At 39.1% G+C, this 21,249-nt stretch overlaps 1 protein-coding gene across 5 annotated transcripts in view; it reads right to left on the reverse strand.

Annotated features, from left to right (window-relative positions):
- Window positions 1-21,249, reverse strand: part of ROBO1 (roundabout guidance receptor 1) — a 577,709-nt gene that overhangs the window by 26,316 nt on the left and 530,144 nt on the right. For 3 of the 5 annotated variants that reach the window (XM_088667990.1, XM_088667989.1, XM_088667992.1), the window contains 7 exons: window positions 18,489-18,660; window positions 15,133-15,330; window positions 10,787-10,813; window positions 8,318-8,360; window positions 3,709-3,863; window positions 2,450-2,785; window positions 475-579 (listed from right to left, as the gene is read on the reverse strand). In XM_088667990.1, coding sequence (XP_088524116.1) covers window positions 475-579; window positions 2,450-2,785; window positions 3,709-3,863; window positions 8,318-8,360; window positions 10,787-10,813; window positions 15,133-15,330; window positions 18,489-18,660 — 1,036 coding nt within the window. The remainder of the gene's footprint in view (window positions 1-474; window positions 580-2,449; window positions 2,786-3,708; window positions 3,864-8,317; window positions 8,361-10,786; window positions 10,814-15,132; window positions 15,331-18,488; window positions 18,661-21,249) is intronic. The other 2 variants (XM_088667991.1, XM_088667993.1) reach the window with 1 other exon arrangement.

The following is a 21,249-nucleotide window of genomic DNA, read 5'->3' on the forward strand; positions in this document are numbered from 1 at the left end:
CGCATGCTTGATAGCTGGTTGTTTTTTGATTTTTTTAAAGAGTAATGTCATTTTGATTTTAAGTAGCTTGGTGTGATTAGGTTTTTTTGTTTCAGGTAAAAAGAATATCATCCCTTAAAAACAAAAACATCAATCACATCAATCTCAGATGCTCAGTAAGCTAACTTCACAATGTGTGTGCTAAAGCTCAAGGAAGGGTGTAATGAGGTTAGCTCCCCCCATGGATGGTCTTAGATCAGGAAGCACAGACTGTCGGGGAGGCTACAATGGGTTAGAGAAATGGAAATTAAAACACACATTGCCACAATCACCTTGCAGTGATAAAGTAGGTGCAATCCCACACCCACCAAAATTAAAGAAATTCTAAAGCATATTGCAAAAGAGGCCAAAATGAAATAAAATGGGAGCCTCTTTCCCAGGGGGAAAAATATTTGAGGAAATTGGAGATTAGGTGCAGCAGTAGTTCATACTCACCAGATGTACTGCTTCCTCGATCTGAGCTGTTGTAGGACCCTCCTGTATTCTGATCGTAGGCTTGGTTGTATGGGATGGTTGGAGCATTATCATTTGATCGGTAGTCTGCAATTAAAACAGACTTTTTGAATTTGCATGCATATGCTGCTTGGGTATAGTACTGTGAATACTCTGCTTACAGTTAAGCCTTAACTTATTGTCTGGTTACAGATCTGTGTTCTTAGTGTGAAAGGCTGATTTATTTTTGCTGTGTTTAAATGTGTGGCATGTGAGACTATGTAATGGGAGACTGGGAAAATGTTGAACAAAATAGTCTGATCTGAGATTTACCATTTTGACCTCTTTTCCTTTTTCAGCACTTTACACTATCATTAAGGAAGCACATCTACCACAGACGTGATTCTCTATACATTGGGTTTTTAAAAAAGGGGGGGAGGGAGATCAGTATTCTCCCATTCACTTTCTTATTTTCTAAGACAAAACTATCCTTCTGACATTTTTCCCTAGCCTATGTAACAAGAAATAACCATTTTGATGAGTTCTGCACTGTGTTCTATCATTCCTATTTCACATCCCATGGCTCTGTTTATGATTTGCTTTTATTTGCGCCATGAAATGAATGTCAGCTTCTGGTAATATTCTTGCACTTTACAGATATTTCTTCAGTAAAAAAATTATTGTATTATCTGATGAATATTTCACTCCTCTATAAAAGTAAAACACATTTTCTAAATCTTGAATTCTTAAAATAATCATTTGTATTATGTAACTAATTTTTTTATCCAGAACTTTATGGAGATAATCCCCCCCCCCCGATTTCAAAACCCTAAATTGTGAGACAAATAATAATAATAATAATCCCATGAAACATGCAGAAAAATTCAAGGCAAAAATATAATTAATAACTGTCACTGCTATAGCAAACAGCTAGACACCCATGTCAGATTTATGTGGCCTCTGAACCATTCTGTAGATAAGTAGGTCAGGTAGTAAATAGATTGAATCAACCTTTTGTAATGGAACATGTCCTTTACCTTTTCAATATCACTAGGTGACCATGAGAGCTACAACAATGTGCTCAGAAAGTTCAAAGATAGAACAGGGCCAGCTCCTAGGGATAGCGTTTTGCAAATCGTGTTATTAAAGCAAGCTGCATGGTAGCCTGAAGGACTAGCAAGAAATCGCATCACTTCGTTTTCTATAGCACACACACTACATTAGAGAAATGTGCCCCTAAGGCCAGAAAGCACATTCTGATTTTTCAAGTTAACACTGAAATCAATTCATTTTAAGGTTATAGATCTAAAGCAGTAATTTTAATCCAGAACTGAATGCAAGACGGTGAATGCAAAGAGCAAGTCTAAAATTTATCAGATCAGTTCATTTCCATTTTTAGCAAAACCCACAATACAATCATACAAAATTTTATATGCAACATTCCAGTAATTTACAGTGATATGTAGGTTAATTAGACTCCATTCACCACTAGAAGAATGGGATGACCTATTTTAAAATTTGACTGCAATGCTTACACCTTGCATCTCCTTTATGAATTAAAGATGTCTCAATACCAGCCAATCACTCATTTGTTGTTATTAAATTTAAATTAAGCTCAAAGCCATAAGAAAATATATTTTATTAAATTCCCTTTTAAGATACAGCTGCTTATTTGTTAGAATAAATTCAATTTCTGCAGATTATTGTAGTGCTAATTAACTCTTTGACACTGTTAATTGGGAATTTCTAAATCTACAAAGGAGCTTAGATTGTTCCACAGTGTTCAGTTCATCCTAACAAGTTCCACATTGCAGTAACCAATTATCTGATCTGGAGATGGTCTAAAAACACTGTGGACAGATAGATAGAAATATATGTAGTTATTTTCATTTACATAAGCTGAGACCCTGAAAGGAGGGGTTTATGGAATCTCCAGTGTTTTTTTTGGGGGGGGGGAGAGATACATGAAGTGATTTACCTTTGTTCAATTTGTTTTGTTCCATAATGTTGTACTGAACTGGCGCAACCTCTTGTTTCTGCTGTGCAGATGGCTTCCAGTGTTTTTCATTTGAATCACCACTGCCACTGTTAACATTATTGCTGATGTTTGACTGGATGAGCTGAGTGGTGGCATAAGGTGTAGGCTGACCTGGTTGGCTGACGTATCTTCCATCTTTTAGATTTGGGCTGTTGAAAGTTTTCATTTCATTGATTTTGTTGCTTAAGTCCACATCACCATAAACTGTTGACTCAGGCAGCATCAGGTTTGTTTGCTTGTTCTCCAGCTGATTGTTGTAATTTGCTATACAATCAGCTAACCACAGCAGGAAGGGAAAAGGGAAAATTGTGTTCAGTTAGAAGACTATTTTTAGGTGCTTTTTGACCTACGTGACCTGCTTTCTGAAGCAGAAATAGTTGGATGAACAGAAGCTAAATCAGAATATTAGCTATAGTAAAATGGCAGCTTAGTTCCATAAGTCCAAAACAATAAGGTATACCCTTCATATAGGAGTCCCCAACTCTTCTGCCTCTATTTATCTTTTTATACAGGTAATCTCATTCTGCAAGGTCCTCGATGGCGGAATCTACTAATTGATCTTAAATTTATAGCTAAATACTGTTCTTGACGAAGTAGCATTTGTACCTAAATATCCACCTACAGCACTTCACTGTACATTCCAGTGAAAGTTGTACTAGCTCGCTTGTGAGTCATACATTTGATTCCATAAATACAACTATGTGTTTGTTGTAAGTACAAAAAGCAGAAGTGACTAGTTCTCCTGGAATCTTTATAGACACAAGTTTGTGCCTGGGGGGTGGAATATGAGTGAGACAATGCTGTGGGTAACAGATCATAAAATATAAGGAATGAGACATAAAATGGATTAGTTTGTGAGTCATCTCCCCGAAAGATGCAGGAATACGTTGGACACCTGCTGCCACTTTATATATTCTACAGGATGTCGGATAAGGATTAATATAAACTAGAAACAATGACGAGGAGATTAAGCACACTAAGAAGCTGAATTCCTCACTACTGTACTTGGGACAGGAGGCAGGAACTCTCTCAAAAGGATCTAAATGTGTGGGTAAAGTAGCATAAGTAACGGCAATAGGATAACTTTGGATGCCCAAATGATATTGACAGCAAATAAACAAATAGGAAGGAAACAAATAAACAGGAAGCAATACAAATTAAGTTCAAATTAAGTTATTTTAATAATAAACAAGATTTACCTGGGCGACTATATGTAGTGAGGTTGCTGTCACTGTTTCCATTGCCTGATGTGCAGCAGTTGATGGAGCAGTCGTTGTGATTATTCCCAGTATTAGGCCATGTATCTGCAAGCCATGGCTGAGTGGCAGGTTCATTGATGTTTAAAAGGCCTGGCCTTCAAAACACAGAATTACTAATTATCATAAGATGCCATCTTAAAAGCAAAGTTCACATTGAAGTACTGAAAATCTGTCTGGTCTTTGACCGCAATTAAGATTGATTGTACTGGAAATTTACTTATTCTTCCCAGTGATACTGGAAACATGAACAGTTGCTAAATGAAATTAGCTGGCAGGGGAAAAGCTTTAAAGAAGCAACTATGGGCTGACTATATAGGCTTCCCTGTTCCTTCAGGTCTGCTGGAGAAGCCTTGTTAGGAGTCCCTTTATAACAACTTGTAACAACCTTTAGGTGTAAAGCATTCCCTGAGATTCCCCAAGCAATGTTGCTGCAGATTTGGAATTAGCTGTGTATGAACCATACATCAGGCATATTTTGCCATTTAGCTAAAGAGACTTTTGATGTTCTTAGGCATTCTACTAACTCTCTATCTATGGCAGGCATCCCCAAACTGCGGCCCTCCAGATGTTTTGGCCTACAACTCCCATGATCCCTAGCTAACAGGACCAGTGGTCAGGGATGATGGGAATTGTAGTCCAAAACATCTGGAGGGCCAAAGTCTGGGGATGCCTAATCTATGGCTTTTGGTTAAAAAATAGTACATCTTTTTTGGGTAAGAAAACAACTTAAGAGTTGAACCAAATCTTCCTCCCTTAACCATCACAACTTCAGTGGTACCTGGGCTGTCAAACGTAATCCGTTCTGGGAGTCTGTTTGACTCCCAGAACGGTTTGAAAACCAAGGTGCAGCTACCAATTGGCTGCTGGAGCTTCCTGCACTCAATTGGAAGCTGTGTAAGCCACATCGGACATTCAGTTTCCAAAAAAGTTTGCAAACTGGAACACTCACTTCTGGGTTTGCAGCATTTGGGAGCCGATTTGTTCAACAACTAAGCCATTTGACAACCAAGGTACCACTGTATCAGTGTTTCCCACTCCTTCCCTTAATGCCCCCAAGACAGAGTTAAAAGCCTTTCTTCTATACAGAGATCTGTGACCATTTTCTAGGACCTTCTTTGTTACCCACTATTAAATTCATGGTGACATTCCATTCCTGCCATTCATAGTAGTCTCCATTGCACCAACATAAAGTAGTTGAGTTTATGACTGGACAGCTGACAACATGCTTATTACTCCTTTAAAATAAACCACTCCTAACAATTTTGTCACTAATAACATACATGTTTGATCTCCAAATAACACACACACATTTTATTGTGCAGTGCAAGCACAACACTATCCTCCCTTTCTTTCCTACAATGTGTATAACAAACACGCTGTATGATGACCTATTTGTGAAACTTTCCTCAATTTCATATTAGGCGGGTCATGCAGCATAGAGGACTGCTCTTTGACTCATGGCCAAAGCTCTCTTTGGTATGCAGAAAAACTCCTGCAGTTCTTTGGATACAGGCCCCAGTCCCCCCCCCCCCCAATTTCCAGCTTAGCTGAAATTCTTGGAAATTAAAGTTACAGAGAACATTAAAAAAAATACTAAGCAAAAGTGTTTCTCATTATGCAAAGTACATTATGCTCAGTGAACTGGAATCAACTAATAGTTACAAATGCTTTCTGAATGGATTACTTGGAAAAATACCAAATTTCATCAGAAAAAAAAACAGCTGCTAAGAAAATGCTGTATTTTATGTAAGCATGGCATCTCCAGCTCCATTCCCTTTGTACAGTTGAGGGTATACCTAAAAGGTGCTGCAGAATGTTCCCTTTATAACTGTCTTGCCTTAACTCGGGTAGAACTCATATTCATCTGGACCAACAGCAGTAACTCAGAATAGTTCTATTCAGATGCAACACCAAAATGGTTTGGTAACGTGTGCAGAAGCCTGGAGTGAACTTTGGGCCTTTTCACTCCTTCCTTTCTTCTCGTCATGTGCTGTGAAAGCTGCCCTTTGTAGTTTGTGGAGAAATCACATTTTGGTGTTCTACTGAACAGGCATACAATGGTTTGTGCTTGTCCTGAAAACTAACTATATAAACATACGTAACTGGCTGTTATAGAATATTCAGAAACTTATACAGAACTTGGTTCAAAACATTTTTTTCAAAATAGCAAGATCAACATAGATCAACAAACAAGGCACACCCACGTGCTCAAAATGTCAATGAGGACTCAGTCCAAAATAAATGAAATAGTCATAAAGTACCACAAGAGGAGGTGTGCAGCAGGTTTAGAGATAACACAATGTGTCCAATTGGCAAACAAGTGTGGCAAACCAATGTCCATAAGGTGGCAACAGTATATCCAATCATAGCTGCCAAGTTCCGGACATAAAGATCCGGGATCGGCAGCGCGCGCATGACCGGAAGTTGCATGACGCAACTTCCGGTGGTGCTTCGCCCTTCTATGGGCACCAGAAAATGGCGGCTCCAGCGCCGGAAGTCGCTTCCGCGCATGACCGGAAACACGTAAAAGCGACTGCCGCCACCGCCGCCGCCATTTTCTGATGCCCATAGAAGGGCAAAGCGCAACCGGAAGTCGCGTCACGCAACTTCCGGTCATGCGCGGAAGCGACTGCCGGCGCCGCCATTTTCTGGTGCCCATAGAAGGGCAAAGCGGCACCAGAAAAATGGCCGCCGGGCCGAAGCCAATTTAAGGGGCAATACCGGGATTTTAACCTAAACGGGAGACCGCCGGGAAACGGTAAGAAAAAAGGGGTTTTCCCGGCGGATACGGGATACTTGGCAGCTATGTATCCAATTGGTACCAGGTGCAGCAAAACCAATGTCCATAGACAAGGTTCCCGGGAACGTCCCTTGTTTCGCCCCAGTCAGGCTTCCTCAGTACCGGTAGCTTGCAGAGATAGACAAACATAAACTCAAAGCTCTAAGTGAAATGCCATTTGGATATACTGTGGATATACTATGTTGATCTTGTTATTTTGAAAAAAATGTTTTGAACCAAGTTCTGTATAAGTTTCTGAATATTCTATAACAGCCAGTTACGTATGTTTATATAGCTAAATTGTGTTCATAACAAAGGTTTTTGTTGTTTTCTTGTCCTGAAAACTAAGGCAAAAAACTAGTTTGCATTACCGTTATGTAGAAGATTAAAAAGTGGGTGGGGGAGCTGAAACAACTCAGCTGTGGGAAGGGGAAAACTTACATTTCACTCCCTTTTGTCCTTTTAAAAGTGCTGTCTTCTGTGCTTCCCTCTTCCTTTTTTAATTTTTTATTTAAAAAAACCTATTTAAGACTTCGGCCCCTGCATCAGGCATACATCCTTCCTAAAATGATTTTAGCTAGCCAGGTTTTTTTAAAAGCAGACCTCATTTTAGGGAACATGCCCACCCCAATTAATTCAAATGTTTGGGGATTTTTTGTCACAATCCAGTTTCCTGCAAGACGTGGAGGGAGGGTGTACAAGGAAGCAAGAACATAATCCCAAGGCACATTCATATAGTAAGTAGACATAGTTTGTTGTTATGTGTGAATCAGGCCAGTGTGAGTACAGGGACAGGCAATGCATAGCCCAGAAAATGGTCATGGGTGCCAGATGTAGAACTCTACATAATTTGGTTCCTTATTCACACACAAGATACACTAAACACCTTTTAAAAAGCAACAACAAACTCATTTGGAAAAGAAGCAGAAGCCACTGTTTGACCCATTTGCTTATCTTAGCATTCTGTGTGACATAACTTTTCTTTCTTTGTGGATGGCTTGACTGCAGTTGCTATGCATCATTTCGGCTCTGCACCAACATCTGTATAGCCTGACTTGTATTTGACACAACAGTGATTGTATACCTCCATATAGCTTTGTTTTAACGACACCTTGGTTGGCTGAAATCCTTGTTAAGAAGCAGCTGCTGTGCTGCGGAGTTGCTGCAGTTGCCTGAACAGCACTGGGGTGACACAAGATGGCAATGAAGTCAGGGCCATGCAGTGTGAGTGCGCAACTGGCTCTGCTGGTGTGCCCCCACACACCTGACCTCGCTGCCACCCAATGCCATCCAGGTAGAATTGCAGTGACATCAGTATTAATGAAACACTGTCATTTGTTTGAGAAGAGAATCCTTCCCCATTGACCAATTAACTAAAGACTTAGCTATATTCTAAAGATGGAATTGCATTCATTTCTCAGAACCCGGATTTATCTGTACTTTTAATTTGCAATTCCCCACCAGTAATGATTGCTATTCCATTTTTATGTTTTCTGTTTTTAAAAATCACCTAAGAGGCAGCTTTCTTTAAGCATGGTTTCCAATTTAAGGTTTTTCTCTTTGCTATCATTACTAAGTGTTTAATCTCCTTAAATGCCACAATTTAGCTACTTTAGCTCCCTTTAATCATCCCCTTATAGCAGCAAGTTTTTGTTTGAAGTCAAAGTGCTCCCTCTGCTGTTTGCATTCAGAGATGCAGCTTTACCCAACATATCCTGCAGTTCAGTCTGCATTTTGCATTATATGTAGTAAACCTGTATACAATCTTACCTGCCTCCACTGCTTACAGCTTCACCTCCTCTTTGATACGTTACTAAAATATAAAATGAAAATATATAGTGGTTAAGTTAATTCTCTGGATGTGCTTATGTTGGATCCTAGAAAGAAAAATGCTAAAATGTGTTTATTTCCTTGTGGCTAGATTACTGTCGGTATAAGCAGTTCTTACCACCAACTCTATACAACCATAGTGCCACATAAAAGCCATTGGAGTTTTAGTTGTTTATTTTTCAAAACATAGAATAAATATTGCTCGGAAGCAGTATTTTCTGGTGTGTGTGTTGTTGTTTACAAAATGGAATGTGAAACACAACAGATAGGTGTTTCCAAATATATTTATATTTTGGGAAGTATGTCATAAAGACCTGCGCGTGAAAATGCGTTTTAAACGTGCCCAGAGCCAAATACACTTGCTGTACTTTAGCTACCACCCCCAGGTTAAGCAAAGAGTTAAGAAGATTAACCTCAGTGCAAGTGGCGATGGATTCCATAGCTATCCATTTCCCAAACTAGGAATGTGTTTTAAAAGGCAGCCAAATTCTGCTTGTTAGAAGAACTCCAAAGTGGGGTTCTGCAAGGCAGAGATAACTGCTTGCAGCGATTACAATAACAGGATTAAAATGTAGCAGCCAATGGTACATAGGCCTTTTGCTGAAAGTGTTGCTGAAGATGAGGGGTTGTTACCATTTAAATTCAGTGGAACTAAACTAGTTGGATTTTGAATTATGGAACAGAAAAGTTTTAAATTTTAAATACAGTCCGCATTTCAAATGACTCCTTGTCAAATTTCCCTATTGTCTATTGTACAGCTATCATGCATTGTGCCAAGTATTGATTAAAATATTTTAGTCTTTACTGTTCTAAAAACTTGGCTCCTGTGAGAAATCTGACACCAAGTCTAAACATGCTTAAAATTAAGCTTGCAAATTAACTTAGCAACACTAATAATGTACATAAATTATTTCCCTGTACATCCCAGTTGTTAAAAACAGGGATTCTGTATGAGAACAATATGAGAATGTTTAAACTAACGCTGAAGCAAATTATATTAATATGATGTTAAAAGTAATGAGAAACAAGGACCAAAACTATTTTAAAAGTTGAAATAACAACTTATTAGAATTACGAAAGATTTTTATAAACCTGAAGGAATTCGTTCTTTTTTAAGAATGTGAAGTAATTTTCTCTCTCCATCATGATGGTATATGTTTTGTTTCCACGGTGGGAAGTGATGAAGACAGGATGTTTGTGTTGTTGTGTTCCTGAAGTGGGACTATTGTCCTTTGTTCTTTCTCTTTGCTGCCTGATGCTAGAGAGAGAGAGAGAGAGGGAGCCATGTTGCAGTGCTCCATGTGTGTTTATATGTAAATAAACGTAGGTTAGCCAAATGCTGTGCTACAGAGTTCTGTTACGCAACTGCACAAACTCTGCGGATCCCAGAGTGTGCTGGTGTCAGTTGGCATCAGTCGCTGTGATGTTCGGGCTGGAGAAAGCTTTTGAAGCTCCCGAACAATCGACCAGGAGGGAGAGAACATGCCAGCTGGGCATGTGTCTCTGCCAAGGTGCTACTCATGAGTAAGTGTGTGTGTGTGTGTGTGGTAAATAGCTTCATTCCTTGTTCTGCCAACGGAAGTCATACCCTCAGCTGAGCAACATGGAAGTCTTACTGTCAGTTGGATACAACACATATAGACATCTCCCAACTTAAAATGGAATCCTTTGTATGTCTTTCTATTTAAGTGTTAAGTAATGTTCTATTAAGAATCATTATACAGTGGTACCTCGACTTACGAATGACTCGACAACTGAATGGGGCAAATGGCCGCAGGCTTACGAATTTCTCGACATCAGAACAGAAACCGTGGCGGTTTTAGATAGGGGTTTTTTTACTTACGAATTTTTAGATGGGGTTGTTTCAACTTACGAATTTTTCCGTTTCCAATGCACTCCTATGGGAAATCGAGTTTCCAATGGCGCTTTTCAACTTATGAATTTTTCGACCTACGAAGGTGCCTTCGGAACGGATTACATTCGTAAGTCGAGGCACTACTGTAAGGTGGTCGAGGCACTGTAAGGTGGTCGAGGCACCACTGCTTGCCTTTATGCAGAGTCCTTTGTGCAGCTACGGCCCATTTTGGTAGAGCAGAACATTATGAACAACTATACAATATACAAAATTAGCAAAAACAAAAACCACCCAACCATGCTATACATTAGCATAGAAGATATAGGATCTCATGTAGTCTTCCAAAGGATATAGAACTCAAACTTTGGACAGCAGTACGAGATCTGCCAAATTGGTAAAATGATACTAACAATAAGGATACGCAATAAATACTACTCATACTACTAGCAGTGTAATATTGTGCCTGGTTATATGAGGGAAGAAGAAAAAGAGACAGTGACACAGTATCCCACAGGCACATGCCAAACAGACAAGGGAAAAGTGCAAATATATACCTGTTGGTGTGAAGGTAAAAGACGGGACTGAAAAATCAAAAACACAATAAAAACTGGTTATTAAGCTGAAGAAAGAAAAAGAGACCATACAACATTAGTATAAATCAGGGCAAGAACAGAACATAAAAGTAAGAGTAAATATGTCCAAGACACATCAATATGTGAATAAAACAAAATTTGTTATTTAAAAAGGTGGCTTGTCTCACAGAGGAAGAACAACATTCTAGTACAGTGTGCTCTTGAGGGAAATAGAGTGTGGTTTAGCCTCTAAATGACCTTCTCTTTAGTGCTTTATGTTTTGCGGCAAATCCATGTACAAACAAAAACCCTACACTATTTAATTTTTTTTTTAAAGGAAGAGTAATGGTTACTTTTACCAGTATCAACAAGATATTGCCAGACTCTTATATTCACTGCATCATGCAAATGCTTGATAAAGTGGATCAATAAGGACACTTAAGCATTTACGGTAAGTAAAGAGTAAGCTATTACTAATAGTAACAAAGTATTATGAAAATGTGCTAATTTTCCATTACTTGCACCCTAAAAGTATGTTGTGCTTTATTGTAGCAGCTGCTCAATATCACAGCCTTTAAAAAAACTTACTGTAATGAATATAGAACACACAATAACTAGTTTTTTATTCTTCATTTTTGAGATGCTTTTGTTATTTTAACTTAATAATGTTAATCTGGCCTGTAGATTACCTGCTATAGTAATCTTTCCTCACTCACCAGCCTATGAGTTTAAATAAAAAGTTTCAGAGTGTAATAATTCTCACAGGGGAAAAACCTTCATTTTCACAGCCCCTATAGATCTTAATTTAATCAATAAGGCCTCTAATCAAACAGCAGACCTCCAGTGCAACATCTACTCACCCCCCCCCCCCAGCACACACTTCTCTCTTCTTTGAACAATAGAATATATTTTCTGTACTGCTAATGGGAAGAAGGAAGCCACAAAATGCTCCTTAATTCTGAGCAAAACAATGAAATGCAAGAAAAGCTTCACAATCGTTTCTAAATGTGTTTTGGCCTTGAAATTTAGGTTAGCAGGCGGACCACAAAGGGATGATGGAATGGCTGAGATATAGACACATCAACAGCCTTTTACTCCCTTTTTTCTTCCTATAGGTCTGGTTTTTTATATTAGGATCTAGGGTCCTTAAGTCTTTAAGGAGATAGAAGAGCCTAATTTAGAACATGCTGAATATGTGTCTCTGTTCTTATCAGGTGACTTTATTTCTAGGAATATTGTGCTGGAGGAAAAAAGAAAGAAAAATCCAAACAATTTAAGCACTGGCCTTCATTTGCAGCAGTGCTATTTTTATCACAGGGATCCTATTGTGATCTCTTTCTGCTGGCTCTTTTCAGATAGTCAATGGAATTTAGTATCATTAAGAAAGAAAATACAGAGCTGCAGTAACAAGGATTTCCAACAAACACACAAAGTAGTGCATTTTAAAACAGCTTTGCTTGTGAATGACTACATCAGCTCTACATCAATTTGCAATAACAAAGAAATGGAAAAAGATGAAAGGTTCTTGTCATTATTTTTCTGTGAACTAAATACTCAATATAATTTTGTTCTGTAAGAAAATAAATAAAAAGTCAATCTAAGTGAAATATTCATATCTCACACAAAAACTTAATTATCAAACCTTAGTTGATAAAAATGTTTATTGTGCCCACTGGTGCTAATGCAATATGTATGTATGTGTGAATACAGAAATATTTTAACAGTTGTCAAAGCCTCAAGTTAGATGCTCAAAAAGGGGGGAAATGAATTAATGAAGTTCACTGATCCTCAGCTTTTATGGTGACATGTCTGACTTCATGCTCTGTATATTGACAATTATTTTTAAATGATTTACATTTCCTTGAAGATGATGTTTCCCTTCAAGTGTGTTTAATAACCTTGTTTTGGTGAACCTTTACTAATGAATTCATTCTGAAAGTTAATAAAAAATTGTGGAGTCATTACAGACATTTGTAAGACACACAAGACTGAAAACAGCATAAAATAACAGAATATCAGATTTTTTAACATTCCATGCTGTGGATTTAGCTTCTTTTATATCCAACAGTATTAGTCTATTAGAAATGTTTATAAGAGATGGCATGGCACCATGCAATTAGTAAAGCTAAAAGAAAACTGGTTAAAACAGCACAAAGGCTTTCACTTAACTTTCCCAGAGGTATATTAACAGACACAAGTTAATTTCAGTCCCAGCTTCATTTTGTCTGCATGTGTTATCTATTGGACCACAATGATGCCACTAGTTGTCGCTTATATTTTGCTTTGGATCTTCCTGTTTTCAAGACACTGCATGCTAAGAGACACTGAGTTTCTTAAGTGTTCAAACCCACACTACTTTTGCTAAAGTTCTTTAAAAATGTTACCTTCATTTAATGACCATGTTCAGAATTTTGACTACTGACAAATTTGTAGACCATTAAGCACATTGAACAAAGTCATTACTTTGTTGTGTCCAGTGGCTACCAGACAGTGCGAATAAAGCCTTTTAAACATTAATAAGAAGGATCTGGATCGTTTGGTGGATGAGGATAATTAAGTATTCAAAAAGGCAAGGTGTTAAACAGCTTCAGATCTGTGGCTGATTGACCTCTGCTCTAAAAATCAAACTACAGTACATGAAAAAAAAATCAATAATTACTGCCTATCTCTATTTAACAAAGTGGTCACATTGCATCTTCAGGCATCCTTGGTTGCGATTGCACCTCTAGTCCAGGGGTTGTCAACATTTTGGGCACATGTAGCACTCTGAAAAAAAGGCTGTGCGTACCAGTCACAGAATGGCTGCTGTGGGGCATGAAAAATGGAGTAATGGAGAAATAAGATTCTAAAATGGTTCCTCTTGTGTTTGCATGAACTTTAGACAGGATTTTCCCCAAGCCACCATCAAATTGCATCGTTTCCAAATCGCAGAAGCAGCAGTTGTCACAATCTCTGGCATGTGTTATATAAGTGGTTTTTACAATGCAATCCATAGAAACCATTTATGATGGCTGGGATGCATCCCTTGTAAAAATCATGAGGATACATATTGGATACATATTTTTGTATCGTGGTGGCACTGGCTTCTTTGATGCTTCTCTCCACCTGTACTTTCACCCATCTCCTATTTTTCTGTCTCTAGCAAGCCCATTTTCTGTAGCTTACTGTCTCCTCCTCTTCAGATAGGGATGAGAAGAGAAATTGGGCAAGGAACTGAACACTGTAGAGTGACTGAAGAGGAACTGCTCTGAGATCAAGAACAATAAAACCTTGTCCAGACTTCCAATTTTTGTTTCAATGGGTTCACAAGGTGTCCAACTGATCTGGCTTTCACCATTAGCTATAGTACCAACACATGGAAATCCATCTCATCAGTAAGGTAAATGCACCAATTCCATGTGGCCCTGGGCTGAGGACTGGTTTTGCACAAACTTCTAGATACCAGATTAATACAACACAAGTAATGCTGGTAGATTCCGTATTCTTAACAAATGAGTACACCTGTCATTTAACAGAATCCAATCTTGCTTGGTTTTAACCTTCCAGTGAAATTTGGAAAACTAAGTGCATTGCATCATCTGACTCTTCACATAGCGGTGGCACCCAGGAATATTTTTATGACTTCCATTCAGTGAGAAGACTCTGACCTATTTCATAAACTTTAACTGTCATTCCTGCTTTACAATGTTGAGGCCAATAATATCTTCAATATGCGGCACTTGATGACTTTCTAAAAGCTTCAGCTAAAGCGGAAGCATCTTTTGAAACACGTGGGGTGATAAGCACTGCCTTAAAGCCACAAATAAAGTTGCTATAAAGATTGACCTATACATTTATTAACTCTGGATTTAAAGATACCTATAAGATGTCTTCTCTCATCCATGCCATCACAACCTGTCCAGTTATCTAAAATAACCTTCTATAAATTACATTGTGTGCTGAAATCAAGGTAGGCAGGGTACATTCTTCATAACTGTTATGTAGTAATAAAAATCCCACAACCACCTAATGGAAGCATTTTTCAAGAAGTTTTAAAATACCATTCAGTTTGAGCCAGGACATTGTATATATAATTTAACGTTGCCTAAATTAAATCTCACAGGATAGATTGTATTAAATCTCACAGGATAGTTATTAATTTGGTTTTTCATTTATTGATAACCAGTCTGTGTCTGACAGAGACTATGTGTGATATCCAACTAAATCATGCTCAAAATAGACCCAATGAAAGAGATGGGTCTCTTCTGAGTAAGGCCAATGCTGGCTATCACCCTATAAATTCAATTAAATAACAAATACTTCAGATTATAAAAGGGTACAAAAAATACCTTTTCTGATACCAGCATAAGTACTAGCGAGTCCACTGCGTTTCTTTCGATGACGGTATAACCAAATGCTGAAAACCATAAGGATAATCCAACAGGCAGCACCAATTCCAGCAATGAATGCTGGCTGTTTTACAACATCTGAAATCTGTTGGGCTAAACTGACTTGGTCTTCTGGTGACACAGGGTTTCCATGAGAATCTGAAGAAACATACCCAAAGGTTGAAAGTAAAAATATGAGGCACTGATGTCACAGGATTTGAACGCTACATGATATTTGAGCTTTCCCCCGTCAGATGAAGTCTGGAAAGTAATTCTGCCATCTATTCAATTTGTTCTCTGGGAATGTGCACAGTTCCCTGTAGACACACGTATAAAAAAGCCATGCCTGTTTGGCTTGACACATAAACTTTATAGTACATTGAATATTCCACAATTTATAATCTTCAACAAATAGATACTAACTGAACCTTACGAAGAACCTGATATGTATGCAATCTTCCTATATCCCAGGGTTTTTTATGTTCAGTTTAGCAACTATATCTCAGAATCCAACTCTTGGTGGGGAGAGCACTTACTATTTTGTTTATTGAATTTATATACCGCTCTACACCCGGAGGTCTCAGGGCAGTTCATGGAAGAACACTTCTGAATTATAAAGTGTACAACATTAAAAACCCACCGACAATCTTTAGCTTGCTTATTGTAGGATAACAGCTATATAAATACGCATGTATGCAACATACCCAAGCCAAAAACAGATATATACTTTATGTAAATATGCTTGGAATATCTTTGCTTGGAATTTTTTCAGGACTGTAACACAATCGATATAGAGTATTCAACATTTGTTATGCTCACAATAACTTAATGTGGAAACTGTATAAAAGATCACAATTGAACTGTAACAGTCACTCAGGGATCAAAGGGCAAAAAAGCCCCCTGCAACATCACCAGTGGGTCTCTGTACAGTCAGTCCAGTGCAAGGGTTGTGACTTTAAGCACAAAAGAACATCAGGGAGTACAGATACTTGCAGTTGCTAGCATATCACCATGAAAGGCATGCTAATTAGTTCACAAATCACACCTCATAATGGGAGCTGTTAGAGCAATAAAAGTTCAAGGAGTTGCTTGTATTCATTCTCTTGGGATGTCTAAGGCATGAATAATACACTTAACATTTATAATTATTTGAGTGAAGCTTCTCATAAATGCATGATGTGTATTCACACAGGTTAATATGTTTGTGAGAAACATTAATTTATTGGCAAAATGAGGTGCCTCAAGACCTGTCTGGTGCACAAAACTGAAAGAGCCACAGGAAATCAATCGGCAATCAGTTATTTAATGCATCATCTACTGTTCTCTATAGGTGCACCCAAATGTACATAATTTAGTGATGACCCAGCTACGGAAGGGTACTCACAGCATTTTTGGCAGAAGCACAATCGCCTCCCCAAGATTAGCCTCAGTGTTTGTGTTGGTGTTTGTGACAATACTGAAGTCACTTGCAGCAGTTTTTCCAGGTTTTTAAAAAGTAACTGTGTGTCATTTGAAATATAAGTGCCAAGCAAAATTGTAATTAGATCAATGTGCAACACATTTCATTTAAAATGTTTTTGTGGTTTTTTTGGGTGGGTGGGTGCTTGCTTCTTCTTCTTTTCTTTTTTTTACAAATAGCAGCAGCCCACCTGAAGATGATGTTAAGTGAGGTTCAGGTTAGGTTTATTAAATTTATATCACTTCCCATTAAGAAAAGTCACCAAACAATTTACAAGCAAGTTGTTGTTTTAAGTGAAAGAGTATGTACTACAGCAGCGTTTCTCAACCACTGTTCCGCGGCTTCCTTTCCGGCGGGTCAGTGTCATATATTGGCGGCCGCCAGGCACGTGACAATGCAAATCGCCCTTCTCGTCGCCGCACGGCGTGGCAAAATTTAGACAAACTAAACTAAAATTTAGACAAACTTAAAGAAGCTGGCTGGATGAGCTCAACCTGAAACTTGCTGAGCAAAGGATTGTGCTGGCAGAGAAATCAGCGGCTTGTGAAGCCTTATTACAGGAGATTGCAACCAACACAGCAATTGGCAAGTGTTTCTTACAGTCATAATTATATAGTCAATATAGGGCGGCACAGAGTTAAATTTTTTAACTTGGTGGTGTGCCTCGTGATTTTTTTCATGGAACAAGTGTGCCTTGGCCCAAAAAAGGTTGAGAAACACTGTACTACAGTACTTTATAAATCTCCATTGGGCAAGACACCAAAGACTCAATAGAGGCAGAAAGATAAGTCTTTTGCACTTCCTTCACACCACAGCATAGGCTCAACAATGAGCACACACTTGTTTCCCATTGTGTTAATCTGGAATCTTCTTCCACTTGTGTTCTAGCTATCTTCTAACCTGCTTCATTGCTTTCAGCTCCACAATAGACCTGGGCTCAACAAACTGGAAGTGAGCACTTGTGCTCCACAGATTAGTCAGGGTTTCAAGCATCACCAGACCCATCAGCCAGAAGAGACCCCAGAACTGTCTGGAACACAACTCTGCCTCAATTCTAATAGGTCTCATGCCTCTCCAGAGGGAGAAAGTCACTGTCAATCTGAATTGAATTCGACAAGACACTGGGAGTTGCATCATCAGCCTTCTAATAGCTTTTTTATTTGTGCTCAAGTGGGGAAGCTGTTAACCCTTCTATCAGGCTGTTTTACCCATCAAACCAGTTTCTATGGGTGACTTACAATAAACGAGTAAAACAAACAAACAAATGAAAAACAAATAGCAAAACAATAAAGATGAAGATGCAACATCAAAGCAGGACTTGTCTCATCCTCACAATTGAAAGTAGATATAAAAAAACAAAAGCCTAGACAAATAGGCTTAAAAGGCTTGGGTGTTTTAAAAAAGGGTTTTCTAGTGCCCTGAAAAGATCACAAAAAGACTGTATGCAAGCCTCGTTGGAATGATCATTCCCCTACTGAAGCCATTGCTGAAAAGGCACTCTTCCCTGGTGGTTACTCGCCTCACTTCATTCTCCAGGGTTTTACACAAAGCAGGGCCTATGAACAGGATCTTAAGGTTCAACTAGATACATATGGGAGAAGCTAGCCTGGTACCAAGCCATTCAGAGCTTTAAAGGTTATAAGCAGCCTTTAAATTTGGCCTAATAATGGGCTGGGATGGGAAGAAGAGTTTCTGCAACGCTTCCAAAATGAAAAGAGGTTTATTGGCAGAAGCAAATTCAACTCACTCAGTGATTCTTGCCTCATCTGATTAAAACAATGCAGAACATCTGGATTTCCCCTGCCCCACATCAAACACTAAATGTAAAACAAAGCAGGAAGTATTACAAATCACTTACCTAACTGAATAAATTGTGGCTCACTTTTCACTCCAGCTCCAGCTCCAGTACTTGCTGCCACTTCCACACTGTATCGAATACCAGGCACTAAAGACGGGATTACTACAGAAAATGTGGAACCATCCACTGTCTTATTTATGTGGTATCGACTTTCATTGCCAAGGCACCAGACCTGCAAAGAAAAATGCAACTCTCATGTGCACATACGTTTTGAAATAAATAAATAATGAAATGAAACATGCCATATGGCATTTGCTGATTTACATAGCAAGCTGCATTTAGCCAAGTTAATAGCTCTGTTGTAAAAGCTGTTAATAAACTGATATAAATACTATTAAAAACAAGCCATCTGAGTAAGGTTACCTGATAATATACAACACTTTTTGTTCTATTTTTGAAAATTCAAAACTGTCCATATGGTAAGTATTAATGTAGCAAAATTCAATAGTCTACAACTGTGGGAAATAATACATGGCTTCCCCCAAGGTCCATTGCATTAGTAAACTGTTATTCTACTCCTTGCCTGGTATGCAGAGAATACAATTTCATCTGTAACACTCTAAACAGACTCAAACGAATGAACAACGTTCTTTATAAGGATATACCACATTAATTATTTATTTCCTTAAACTCATACCCTTCAAGGATTAGACAAATTCATGTAGGGCAATAGGCTCTTAGACATGATAACTATATTGTTGTTGGAGTAAGTATGCCTCTCTGTGGCACGTGGCACAGGCAGGACAACATAGCTCACCTGCATTCTGAACATTGAGTGTCACTGCTGAGTAAGGCTGAATAAGGGAGAGGGATGAAGATGGATGAAGAGCTCAGCACAGTCAGCCATGGTGGGTGCTCCTGCATTGCGCTGAACTCCCTGTGCCTCACCCTTCACAGAGCACTTGGCATTCAAAAGAACACATGGATGTTCAGAAGACAGGTGAGCAATGCCTCCCTGACAACAGCTACTAATACCAGTTGCTGAGAATCACTAGTAGGGAATGTGCTGTTCCACTCAGGTCCTGCTTGCAGGCTTCCCATAGGCATCTGATTGGCCACTGTGAAAACAGGAACCTGCACTATATGAGTCTTTGGCCTGATCCAGCAAGGCTCTACTTATGTTCATATGAAACCTGTTCCTTTTCTTGGTGTCTGCTGTGGTGTGCTTTAACAGACCTTAGGCTGCCTCTCTTGACATCCTTGGAAAGCTGGCTATGTTCAGCTTCCAAAAAAAGCAGGCAATTTATGTTATACCTGAGGGAAGAAGAACAACAACCACCCATAGCTGTTCGATCAACTATGTAGAAACCATCTGGTCACAGGTGATAAAATAATCTTTAGTTTTATTATAATAAAGGATGATCTCAGACTTTGAATTCTCATCTGAGATTGCTTTGTCCTTAAGTAGTTGTTCACATCTGCCTGTCGCGAGAGAGCATGCCTTCATTTGTAAAGTCAAACCATTGGAGGGTTACGCCTGCTGTGGCTGTAGAGACTGATCTGGGAGAGACATGGTTTACTTCAGTTGGGGCAGAAGAAGGCATCTGGTTTTGCAACTATGGGTGCGCCGTGGTGTTTCTTCCCTCTGCACTCCTCCCAGCCATCATTCCTTCTCTGGTCACTGCTGTGAGTACACAACCTGTCTGTCTCCAGGTGCTGCAATCGTCTGCAAGGGGTTGCCAGCCTTCATGTCACATTTGCAGACATCTTTGTAATACAGAGTTGATCTGCCAACATGCCTAGTGCCTAATGCCAGTTCCCCGTAGAGCACATCATTGAGGGTCTTGCCATCTTCCATCCTGTGTATGTGACCAAACTAGCACAGAGGTTGCTGAGACAGAAGTGCACATTGCTGGGAATGTGGGCTTGGGAGAACATATCTTTGTTTGAGACTTGCTATGTGATGCCTAAAAGCAGGCATCCCCAAACTTAGGCCCTCCAGATGTTTTGGACTACAATTCCCATCATCCTTGACCACTGGTCCTCTTAGCTGGGGATCATGGGAGTTGTAGGCCAAAACATCTGGAGGGCCGAAGTTTGGGGATGCCTGCCTAAAAGCTTCCTGATGCAGTGCATATGGAAGGCACTGACATCACTCTTGGCAGGTGTAAGTTACCCACGACTCAACATGCAAGTCTGGTAGACCTTCATCTTACATCCTTATACATTGCTGATTAATAGCTGTCCTTCCTTTATTGGCACGTAACGTACTAGTGGCAAATCTTGAAAACAAAACAAAAAATCTGCTGTGGAGACTTCTGGATTTGTGGGCAAAGAATTCTGGAGGAATTTCTAGATAGTTCATTTTAAAAATGTACCCCCTAGAGCAGTGATGGCCAAACTTGGCCCTCCAGCTGTTTGGGGACTACAACTCCCATCATCCCTAGCTAACAGGAGCAGGGGTCAGGGATGATGGGAATTGTAGTCCCAAAACAGCTGGAGGGTGAAGTTTGGCCATCACTGTCCTAGAGTCAAGTCACTTGATTAGTGAATAAGTTGTTACATTCCATCTAGAAACCTGTATATGTCTTCATTAGCGTCTCAGGCATTGGTCTGGTTAACACAAAATGCTAAGCCAGAGACCAGCAAACAAACCATGTCATTTCTCCAGATGGTGTTTTAATAAGCACAAGGTAAAAAAAACCTTTCTATTTACTCATGTGCTTGGAAGGCAACCAAGTTTTCTTGCTGACTTTATCACTTTTGCTTTCACTATTATACTAATGAAGTTTCTATTGCGTTTTCATTTCTAGTTGTATAA

The sequence above is a fragment of the Zootoca vivipara genome, chromosome 4 (genome assembly GCF_965207765.1).
Source record: "Zootoca vivipara chromosome 4, rZooViv2.hap1.1, whole genome shotgun sequence".
Classification (NCBI taxonomy): Eukaryota; Metazoa; Chordata; class Lepidosauria; order Squamata; family Lacertidae; genus Zootoca; species Zootoca vivipara.